Source organism: Apodemus sylvaticus, chromosome 13 (genome assembly GCF_947179515.1).
Source record: "Apodemus sylvaticus chromosome 13, mApoSyl1.1, whole genome shotgun sequence".
Taxonomy (NCBI): Eukaryota; Metazoa; Chordata; class Mammalia; order Rodentia; family Muridae; genus Apodemus; species Apodemus sylvaticus.
The window spans coordinates 74,132,168-74,144,184 of record NC_067484.1 but is presented as its reverse complement, the minus strand read 5'-3'; the positions used below and the strand labels follow the sequence as shown (position 1 = coordinate 74,144,184).

General features: G+C 44.5%; 1 protein-coding gene across 4 annotated transcripts in view; it reads left to right on the top strand.

Moving 5' to 3' along the window:
- Sap130 (Sin3A associated protein 130) overlaps positions 1-12,017 on the top strand; it is a 73,424-nt gene that overhangs the window by 52,053 nt on the left and 9,354 nt on the right. For all 4 annotated transcript variants that reach the window (XM_052155198.1, XM_052155197.1, XM_052155195.1 and 1 more), the window contains exon 16: positions 922-1,280. In XM_052155198.1, coding sequence (XP_052011158.1) covers positions 922-1,280 — 359 coding nt within the window. The remainder of the gene's footprint in view (positions 1-921; positions 1,281-12,017) is intronic.

Sequence of the window (12,017 nt, the reverse complement as noted above, 5' to 3'; positions counted from 1 at the left end):
ATATCCTTCCAGTTTTTGAAAATTCATGTGAGCCAGTTATTGAGCCTGTGGGTCAGTAGTTACCAGTATTACAGTGCTGTGCCTAATATTAAATACATTTGAGTTTTGACAAACATCTTCCCAAATTAAAACTGTATCCACTGCATGCTAATTCCCTCTGTCCTCTGGTTGCAATCCTTGACAGCCATTTCTACAAGTTATTAATATGAATTTTGATTACTTAGGGAATCATATAATCAGAATTATATAGTGTTTGCCCTCTTTTTGAGATGATGGTATAATTATAGCATTCCCCCTTCTCTTTTTTCCACCCAACCCCTCCCATGGACCGCCCTTGCTCTATTCAAAATCATGGCCTCTCTCTCTCTCTCTTTTTTTTTTTTTAATGGTTTTTTTGGATTTGGTTTTTTCAAGACAGAGTTTCTCTGTATAGCCCTGGCAGTCCTGGAACTCACTCTGTAGACCAGGCTGGCCTCGAACTCAGAAATCCAATCCGCCTGCCTCTGCCTCTCAGAGTGCTGGGATTACAGGCGTGCGCCACCACTGCCCGACTGTTTGTTTGCTTTTGTTGTGTTTAGGATTGAACCTGGGCCTTTAACTTGCTAGACAAGCACTTTAGCTCTCAACTGTATCTCCAGCTGTATAACACGGGCTGTTTCTAAGACCTGAATTCTGAGCAGAGCAGAGCGCAGTGCTACAGTCTACACCTAGATACTGAAGGCCCTGTGTTCAATCCCTGCTATGAGGAAATAAAGAGCTGATTTTCCTTCAAAGTTAACTTGAAGATGAACATGTAAGATTAAAGAATAGAGTATCAGTTGTGTGTGTTCTTTAAAAAGAACGAGACAGCACTCCTTGGAGATGCTTCACAGTAAGACAGTTTTCTCTCAGTTGCTACATAATGCTCTTTCTGTGTTTCAGTGCCAAACCTAAATCCGAAGTGCACGTGTCTATAGCCACTCCCGTCACAGTGTCCTTGGAGACCATGTCCAATCCAAACGCTGAGCAGCCTTCCGTCGCCGCCCCTCCGACTGCCCAGCAGCCCCCTCCGACCATTCCCAGCATGATCACGGCAGCCAGCCCTCCATCCCAACCAGCCATTGCTCTGTCTACCATTCCCGGAGCCGTGCCCATCACTCCACCCACCACGGCCATTGCTGCTGCACCAACCCCGGCAGCCCCTGTGGGCGGCACTCCTTCCACCATCCTGGGGCCTCCTGTTCCTGAGATCAAAGTGAAAGAAGAAGTGGAGCCAGTGGACATCACCAGGCCTGTGTCCAGTAAGTTCACTCCCCAACTGAGGTAGCCATCCCGTCCCTCCCACTCGTGTGACCGTCACCCACCTCAGCAGCCAAGGCTGCTCCGGAGCTTCTGGTATGTGCTGCCACACTGCCTTTCCTTCACTTCTAAGGAGTCTACTTTTCATGAATACTTCTTAGTATTACTTATTTCTGCACCTGTGTATGTGGGTACACACATACCACAGCACTCTTAGGAATATCAGAGAACAACTCATGTGGGGACCCAGGGATCAAACTCAGGTCATCAGGCGGGGCTGCGGCCATTGACCCGTCTCATAGACCCCTTGAAATCAAAGGCATTTTGCTGCCTCTTTGGTAATTTTAATTCCTAACTATAATCATAAATTTCCCCATGCATAGCTTTCATATAGCTTCCTTGTGCTGATTAAGCAAATATTTAAAAGGATTTTAAAGTAATTCTACCTAAGTATTATTAATTTATAATAGGTTTCCTACCAGGTTTGGTTGTTTTATTGTGTGATAAAATAAGAATTACTGTTTTAAAAATACACTCTTCATACAGAACATGATGAGTAAAATCTTAAGACTGTTTCCTATCCCTTTCCTCGAAGCTTAGAGTTTCCAGTTTGTGAGAGTCCGGTACTTTCTTGTTTCCTTCATTTTTATTTTAAGTGTGGATTTCAGTTCGTGTGTCTGCACTGTGCTGCCATGTGAGCTGGGAATTGAGCCCCAGGTCCTCTGGAAGAGCAGCCAGTGCTCTTAACCACTGAGCCATCTCTGCAGACCTAAGAGTTCAGTCACTTTAAAGCTTTGCTTGTTTGTGGTATCTGAATATATGTGTGGGGGTTATTTTTAAATAATTTATTCTGGGATCCTGTGTTTTCTGGCTACTTAAAATAACTTTAGAAAGTGTGTATAAGAAACACAATCTAGCTGGGCGGTGGTGTCACACGCCTTTAATCTCAGCACTTGGGAGGCAGAGGCAGGTGGATTTCTGAATTCGAGGCCTGCCTGGTCTACAAAGTGAGTTCCAGGACAGCCAGGGCTACACAGAGAAACCCTCTCTTGGGGGGGGAAAAAAAAACAAAGAAACAGAAAATCTTTGTTTTAGCTGGGCGCAGTGCAGCACTCCTTTAATCTCAACACTGGGGAGGCAGAGGCAGGTAGATCTCTGAGTTCAAGGCCAGCCTAGTCTATATAAGATAAGTCAAGGGCTACACAGAGAAACCCTGATTCAAAAAAGAAAAAAGCTCTGGTGTGAAGTCAAGTGATTTTTTTTTTTTTTGCTCACCCTGTGCTGGCAGCCTTCGTGTGGAAAAACATGCATGTTTGGCACATCCTCTGCGGTAACACATGTGGTCTTGCTGTCTGCCGTCGCTTTTCAGACTTGCTGCTTAGCCGAGCGTCTTGACACTCGGGACTCGGAATCAAAATCAGCGTGGCCATGAGGTTAAGGCTAGCCTAGAGTATCAGTGAGGTCCGGGCTACCCGGGCTTACAGAGGAAAACACGATCTCAAAAACAAATAGGAAGAGCACCTGCTGTTCATTGACTTTGCCTTCTTTGATTACTAGCCTGTATCCCCTGGGTTTCTCTTGGTTTGTGGTTTGTTTTATTGGACTTTTTGTTTGGTTGGTTGGTTTGGTTTTTGGTTTTGGAGGGTTTGTCCCTCAGTACTCCAATTACAGATGTTATAGCTAACCCTAAAAAAAACAAAATGGTCTCAGTTCTGTCACCTGCTTGTTGACACATTTGCATAGTCCCTGTCATAGTCTGTAACAAGACGATAGTCCTGCATCCACCTGTAAGGCTCTGGGAATTATTTTCAAACCAATAGCACAACCTGATAAGCACCTTCTAGCTTCCGTGCTAGTGAAGAGGACAGCATGTGAGAAGACAAGATAAATATTATACTTTGTCCAGAGGCCAGCACGTGGGTCCTCACTGGGACCGAGTTCCCGAGCAACAGTGTGAAGGAGGGTGTGTGGGCACTGATTTCAGACGCTCTGTTGGGGATAGGAGGGGCGTACGGCACAGCTCGGGCCCGGGACCAGGAGACAAATGCCTGCCTTGATGGCGTTTTCCCTTTCCCTCCTTTCCTTCCCATCCTGGCCCAGCAGCTGTTGGGATAGTGCCGTCCCTATCCAGGCAATTCTTCCCTCTTAGTCAACCCCTCTGCCTGCCTCCTGGTTTCTATGAGTAAGCAAGTTCCTATCACCATACTTCTGGCCTGTAGCCCAGAAACAGTGGAGCCAGCTATAAAGTTGTGAGTCAAAATAAAACTTGTGGGGTGAAAGTGTGGCTTAGGGGTAAAGCATTTTACCTGGTGTGCACAAGGCTCTGGATTCTGAACCCACACAAGACATAATAATAACAGTAGTAATGCACACACCCTTGGGTGTTTTGTCATGGCAGTGAACACCAAACACAGGAACTCTGAAAAGGATGTTAAGAGCCTCATTGTGGGGCTGGTGAGATGGCTCTGCTGGTAGAGTGCTTTCTGCCTGTCCTGATGACCTAAATCCAACCTCCCAGACCCACCGGTAGGTAGTAAGAGAAAACAAACTCCCAAAAGTTTGCTTCTTATCTCCGCCCCGTGCCCTGGCACATGCAAGCACACAGAAATAAATAAATGGAGGGGGAGCTCCATTCTGGAGGCGACCCTTGAGTCACAGGAAGGAGCTAATGTGCTGGTCCTGATGAGTCCTGGCAAAAGGGCACTGCAGGCCGAGAGGGCAGTAAGGTAAAAGCCTGTGACAGGAGTGTACCAGATGAGCTTAAAGTTAGGGAAGAGATGGGGAAGGGCAGCCGACCGAGTGGGGGAGGGTGACTGATGAGTCTCGGCTCCGAGCCGGCTCTGCAGTCCATAGTCCTGCCTCACGTCTCAGATGTTGCAGTCACATACGTATATAACCATATCTAGGGCAAGTTCCCTTCTCCTTACAGCGTAGCCCAGGCTAGCCTCAAGTTATTCATTCTCCAGCCTCAGAATCCCATGTGTGAGGTTAGAGTCATGTTCCACAATATCCAACATTATGTGATTTATTGTTATTTTTGAGGTGGTCTCACTGTGACTCAAGCTGGCCTTAAACTCACCGTTTAAGGGTGACCTTGAATTTCCTGATCCTCTTACCTCTTCATCTCCCAAATTCGGGGATTGCCAGCATATCATCACACCGCACCTGTTCTTTTTTCTCGTTTTGTTTTGTTTATGCCATTTTGGGGAATTCAGCCTTGGGCTTCTTACATGATAGACAAGAACCCTGTGGAGTGAGTAATGTCTTCAGCCCTTAGACTGTTTTTAAGCAAGTCTCACTGTATAACTCCAGCTGGCCTTAAATCCATTCGCCAGCCTTGGCCTTCTGAGTACTGGTGTTACAGGCATGCACACCCAGCCCAAGCAGTGCTTCTGGGAGCTTTGTCATAAAGAAGGGTACTAGTGTTGCCCCACAGGAGACACACGAGAACGCCACTCAACAGAGGTCAGATAACAGTCCTCTATTTGCCAGCCGAATAGTAGGGTGTTTACAGACCCCAAAACAAAATTACATGTGTAGGGTGGGGCATTCCAAAGTTTCAGTTTAATTTATTAAAACTTTGTGTTGTAAAACATTGGACCTCAAAAGCTGCAGGTGCCGCTGAACAAGGATGCTCTACTCCATCTACTTAGTGCAGCCTGGGGAGTAGGTGGGCAGAGCACAGGGTGGGCTCAGCTAGGACCAGGACAAAATGGATTGTGTGGCATTTACCACACAAAGGGGGAAGAGCCAAAGCCCCAACTCATCACACAAGGTTGTACTGGGCCTGGCGGTACATACATTTAACAGGTTGTGTTTCACATTAATAATCAGTTAATGAGGCCCAGTCGTTAGATGGAGGAGAAGGACGTGAGCACCTGTGTAGCCTCTGAGTAAGGTGGTCAGCAGTAGACCAGGGGTTGTTGGCCTCTCTCAGCAGCTAAATGATGTGGGCCTTTTACACAGTTGTAAGGCTCTTCTAATTTTGGAAAATATTTACATTATCTTCAAGAGTTGGATGCATAGATGAACATAACTCATTAAAGAAATCAGATCGCTTTTTTTCAATCCTATTATTCCTAAATACAGAAGAGCTACTAGAATCCTTTGTGTCACAGTAGAGTCCTGGGGGAATGCTGTAGCTAGCCCTCTAAGAAGCCTTATGGCTGATTTACCATGAGTCCACAGGGAGGACGGCCATCCTGATCCCTGTCTCCTAATGTCCGCTATTGAATTCTTCAGGCTTAGGCCTGTTGCCTTCCAGGTTTGCAACAGGGAACGAGGCTGAAGAGCTGGTCACCCATCTTCTGGGAAGTGACCCAGAGAGGCTGATCTGGGCGGACCCTTATAGGCCAGGTCTCCTACTCTTCAGGCAGTGTGGCTTTCTATACTTGGCTGTGATGGGACCACAGGATTACACCTGCAGCTTAGTGTTTAAGTGTCACAGTGCTGACTCACCCTGTGGCCGAGCCTTGGCCTTAGGTTACTTAAACTGTCTTGGGGACGCCTTACACAATTAGGTATTGGCTTCCTGACCCTGGAATTAGTTTTGCTAGGAGAAAAGGAGAATTGAGAGCCAGGGTAAAGGTCATGGCCAGTTGAACTAGCATAGAAACACCATGCCATCCAGGCAGCAGACGTATTACAAGGCTCTCTGCTCACGGCTTCCTCATATGTCGTTCGGTACACAGTGCAGAGAAAATGCTGTGTGCCTCTGTTGCTGAGACATTGTGGGTGTGGGTGCAGGCCACTGAGATCCTCCACTGGGCGAGAGACTCCATCACTGCTGTGTGAGACGTGGGGAGTAATTCATCCTCCTGACAGATAAGGAGGTGTTCTCAGCCAGGCCTACATGGGCAGAGATAGGAACAGCAGGCTCTTTATCCTGTAAGGGCTAGCGTGCAATTTATTCTGAGGGAGTCAGTGTCCTGTCCAAGGGAAACAGCACTACTTGAGCCTGGGGATGGCTAGCCTGAAGGAACATTGTAAGTTTAACCCAGCTTACTCAACTGTTGGATTCTCCAGAACTGCTGTCTAATAGACCTGATTTTGAATATTACATTAAACAAACTTCAGATTTGCTTTTAAGGTTGTTTTGAGTTGCCTGCTTTAGGCCTAACTTCAACAGTATATGTAAGACATGCCTTAATTACCTTTATTTCTCAACAGTTTACAAGTAATTCATAAATCTCACAAGATTAGGATTTTATAAGATAGGATAATTTATCCCTATTAAGATTTTGAACCTTGGAACTGGAGAGATGGCTCAGCAGTTAAGAGCACTGACTACTCTTCATGAGTCCTGAGTTCAAATCCCAGCAACCACATGGCAGCTCACAACTGTTTGTATATCTCTAGCTCCAGGGAGTTAACCTTACGCAGGGACCCACACCTACACATAGACAATACAAGCAGGCAAAACACCAATACACATAAAATTAAAATAAATTAATCATTAAAAAATAACTTTTACTTTGCTACTAAAAGAGTTTTCAATTCAATAATTATAATTTTTAAGGTTCAAAGTATTTTTTAAAAAGATTTATTTATTCTATGTGTGCACACTCTAGTTCTCTTCAGACATACTGAAAGAGGGCATCAGATCCTATTACAGATGGTTGTGAGTCACCATGTGGTTGCTGGGAATTGAACCTGGATCCTCTAGAAGATGTTCTTAACCACTGAGCCATCTCTCTACCCACCCCTCAAACTAAACTTTAAAATATAAAAACAATCTATTGGAAAATTCAATAGATTCAATAGATTCAGGAAACTCACTTTCCTGAATCTTGTGTAATATACTTTTACAAAATCTAATTTTGTAAAATCCATTTATAAGAAAACATGTAGAGCAAAGCTGTGTGCATTTGATTCTGACCGCGGCCTTGTTAGGACTCAGCATCTCCAGGCTCACCTGTCACACGGCGAGAAAAGACAAAAGTGACTAGATATGCAACTTTCAGTCAGCTAGCATGAGTTACAGCCCTTACAGCCTTAGTAGGAACAGTAGCAAACAGTAATGAGTATATTATCTTAAATCTCATCCTCCAGAGCCCCCTGGAGTATAGATTCAGACTTTCTGGGACTTGGCTGCAAGCTTTTATGGTTTTGTTTTTATTTTTACTTATATAATTCATCCTACCTAAAATAATTTAACCCATATTTTTAATAGAAAATAGATTTGTACAATATATTCTGTTTATGGTTACTCCCTCCAGGTCTCCCCACCTTTCCCCTCACCCAAATCTACATCCCTTTCTTGTTTCAAAAACAAACGGGCAACTAAGAAAAGAAGAAAGAAAATAATAATAAAATAAGATTTTTTTTAAAAAAAGCAAGCAAAGCTGAGAAGGGCAAAACAAAGAAACGAGAAAACTCAAAGGAAAAGCATGAGAGAGACACATAGATACAAACACAATAGTCCCATAAAGACGGGACCGGAAACCACATGTATGAACAAAACACCTGGAAGAAAATTACCACTGACTTAGTTTTGTATTGGCCATCCACTGCTGGGCCTTGTTCTAAAATCTGGTTTTTATACCCAGTGAGAGTATGTTGGAGAAAACTAATCTTTTTCTTTGCAAATGGCAGTAGCTTCTGGGTTAGGGGTGGGGGCTGTGCTTACACTTGGACTTGCCCCCTCCATCTCCGTGAGGCCCTCTGGGCATCTGTCCTGATGTGTTGAGAAGGCATTGTTTACAGAATGTCTTCCTTCCCCAGAGTTCCTTGAGCCCTGGAGGAGAGATTTGATGGAGACATCCCATTTAGGACTGAGTGTTCTATGGTCTCTCAGACCCTGCGTGTCTGTGAGTCTCAGTATTCGTTCCCTTTTGCTGCAGGAAGAAGCTATTCTGATGATAGTTGATCTACAAAGTAGCAGAATACCATTAGGAAGTATTTATTGCTATGTTGCCTTTACCTGGAATGAATAATAGCTTTCCCATAGCTGCATAGGTGGACACACACCCTTTAAGTCCAGCCTTATTCTAGCCTGTATACCCTAGTTCCTACAGAACATCCTGAGACCTCATACAGTTAAAGCCTATTTGCATACGATTGGCTGGGCATCAAGGGACTGGCTACTCAAGTTAGGGGCCAGACCTCATCTCTCTTCCTGCTTTCCTGAAGGAATATTAACATTTAACAAGCCCAGCTGTGATTGTTTTAAGTACAATCTATAAACACCCTACTATATGGCATTACTTGGCTGGCAGTAGAGGACTTTATCTGATCTCTGTTAAGTGGCGTTCTCCTGTTGGTTCTGCCTCAAAAGGATGGTCCAATTCCACACGTAGGGTAATGTAACAAATAATATTACCTGTGGGCACACTAATAATCCGTCAGGCCTTGTAATGTTCTGGGTAAAACTTAGAGAAAACATAAAGTGTTAATGATGTATGTAGCATGTATAGTTATTTATTATAAGAAGCATTAAATTTATGTTTATAGCATCTTAACAGAATTTAGCTGACTTTAATATTGGCGTTATTATTGAGATTTCAGGCAGAGGGTCCCTTTTATCCTTTTGGTCTGTGAGCTTCCTAGTTGTTTTTATTATTATACCATCTTTATACCATAAGATAAATAATAGCAGCCTCTTTTGGAAATAGTTTACCTCTTAACTGTTCTCAAGTGCACAGTGCCTTCTTTCTGGGTTGTTCTGTTCCTCTCCCTGTCACAGTCAGGGGGCCTACCTGACCCAGCACAGGCTTTGGAGGAAACTTTGAGACCCTCATGCTTGGGTCTGAGGTGGGTTTTGGTTTGGTTTTTACTTTGTAAACAAAGGCAAGAGTATCCATACTTTTGGGGACAGAAGCAAAGGCAGATGACAGGCACCAGAGGCAGTAATCCCAAGAATGCAGAGAATGTCTTATCTCAGTCAAAAGAGGCAGGCTTGGAATTCAGTAAGAACCAGCATGGCTTCTGTGTCTAGTCCCCACCCAAGCCATGCAGGTAACAGACATTCCAACATACCATTTGGCCATTTGGCCACTCTGAGGCGGTACCTCAGCTCAGCAGCTGGCAAGGCTCCAGGGATGACTGGGGTCTCTGCACAGGTGAAAGAGAGTGTGCGGGTCCCCTCTGCCTGCACACACTGCGACTCCTCTGCTGCCAGACAGAAGTATTAAAACTGCCTCCTAGACGTGGTTCTCAACCTATGGGTCAGGAGCCCTTCCAGGATGGCATTTCAATATCCTTCATATGAGATGTTTACTTTATAATTCATAAAAGCAAAATTAAGTTACAATGTAAAAACAAAGTAATCTTGTGGTTTGGGGGGTTTACTACAACATGAGGAACTGTACCAAAGGTCACAGCATTAGGAAAGTTGAGAACCACTGTCCTCAGAGGACCAGAAGAACTTAGTTTTGTGTTAGGGAACACAGCAGTCTTTCCAGAAGTCTGGGTCCGGTGTGAGAATCATAGGACCCTGGGATAACTCAGGGGTCTTGAATGTTACAATCCACTGAGCAGGGAAGTCCCAGAGCCAGCCCCTTGTGGACGGAAATGTCTCTGAGACCTCCAAATCTTGTTTCTACTCAAAACAGAATCCCACCCAACGAAGGTCAGATTGGGAGTCTCTTATTTGCTGGGGGTGGAGGGCAGGCTCATGCCAGGAAGGGCTTTCAACTCAAGGGGTAGGTAGAGTTTATAAAGACAGAAACAACATTTTCATCCCACCAGCAGAAGCAGGCCACTTTCAAAAGTGTCAGTTCAGTTGATTGAAACAGTTTGTTTTATGTTGTAAGACAGTAAACTTGCAGACACTGCAGGTTCGGCTGGATAAGATTGTGTTGCCCAGCAGGGTGTGCTTAGCAGCGGCTGGGGACTGATGGATGAAGCATGAGATGGAGTTAGCTAAAACTAGGACAAAATGGAGGGACTTTAGTAGGTGGTAAAATGGTATCAACAGGAAGGTTCGGGGGTTTGCTGATTTAAGAATTAACTTCAGGGCCTAGCATGTTTATGCTCTGCAAACAGTCTACTCCAAGCCACACCTTCATTCTGAGTTGTTTTGGTTTTAATGAAGAAAGTGGTAGGAGCTGCTTGACCTCATTTCTGTGTGCTTACAATGAGGCAGCAAATCATGATATGATCATGACAGGACGGTTTAGTGGAGGAAATGGTTGAATTGGTTGGTCATGAAGCAGAGAAACAGGACAGGGTTGGGAGACAAAATACAGTTTTTAGTAGCATATCCTCCACACTGACTAGTCAGACCATAGTTGTAGCGGCCTCAACACGCATGCGTTCCTGGGGGTGTAGAAAGCTGCCTGGCAGCAGGGAGGTACCAAGAGGCTTCATTCTAAAAAAAAGACCTTCCCAAGGAGTTTGTCCTTTGGAACCTGCTGTGGGTCGGACTTGGGCAATTCCTGAGATGCTGTCACAGCATTTTGATGTTGGCCTTATGCAATGTTTTTGCCTGGAGTTTATTAAAAGATTTTGACATAGTCCTAAATATCAGATTAATTGAGAAAGTAGCTTAGAAAAAAATCGTTTACTCTACCCAGGTATGGGAGTGGGGTTCTAAAGAGAGTGCCAGGCTTAAGTGACGTACTTTAATTTTAAAGTATTAGGAGCTGGAGGTATGTCAGGAGGCTGCTAAGTACCTAAATGATAGATAGTACGTTGGTTTCTGGTGTGCTGCTGTGCCTTAGATAGGGTAACAGCTGAGGTAAAACCCTTCATCCGGGACTTAAACTAGGTTTGGTTTGTTTTTTAGCTGGCTGGTTTGTTGGTTGGTCTGTTGATTAGTTGGTTGGTTGATTGGTTGGTTGGTTGGTTGGTTGGTTGGAGATAGGATCTCACTATGTGGCTCTTATCCTAGAACTCACTGAAATCTACCTGCCTCTGCCTACCAAGTGCTGGGATTAAAGGCGCATACCACCACCCTTCAAAAATCCATTTTCACTATCACCTTTGCTGCTGATGTGGCCGACACAGGCCCTGCCTATCCAAAGGAAAATCTCAACCCACCTAACCTGAGAGAGAAGAAGCCTCAGTTTGGAGGCTGGAGGCTCATTCAGTGCTGGGCTGAGCATCTGACCACATAGACACGATTGATGTGACTGATCCGAACTGTAACCCAGGTTAATACAGCGAAGCCCCTCAGCCGTGAGATTCCTGAACAGTGTGTTAGTGATTTCTAGACCTAAGGCAGGGAGCCATGTATAAGTACAGCATGCCCTTAATCCCCCAGTCAAGATGCAAGGACAGGAAGATCTCTTACATTTGAGCTAGCCGGCTCCAGACAGGCTAAACAGTGAGACCTGTTTTGTTTTGTGTTTTTTTTGTTTTTTTTTTTTATATACATAGTGCGTGTGTGTGTGTGTGTGTGTGTGTGTGTGTGTGTGTGTGTGTGTACAGAACAGACAGAATGAATGAATAAGTGTAGGAAAACACCAAAGAACGGTTTTAAGAAGAATCTAATGAGGAAGTAAATGAAAAGGAAAACAATTTGAAGGTGATTCTCATTGACTATACACCATCGCAACAGTGCCTAAAAGGAAATTAAGATTACAACTGCTGGGCTGAAGAGATGGCTCAGCAGTTAAGAGTACTGACTGTTCTTCAGAGGTTCTGAGTTCAATTCCCAGCAACCACATAGTGGCTCACAAGTGGCTCATAGTGGCCATCAGTAATGAGATCTCATGCCCTCTTCTGGTGTGTCTGAAGACACACCATTTTACACTAGGAGTGTATTCATATACATAAAATAAATAAATCTTTTTTTA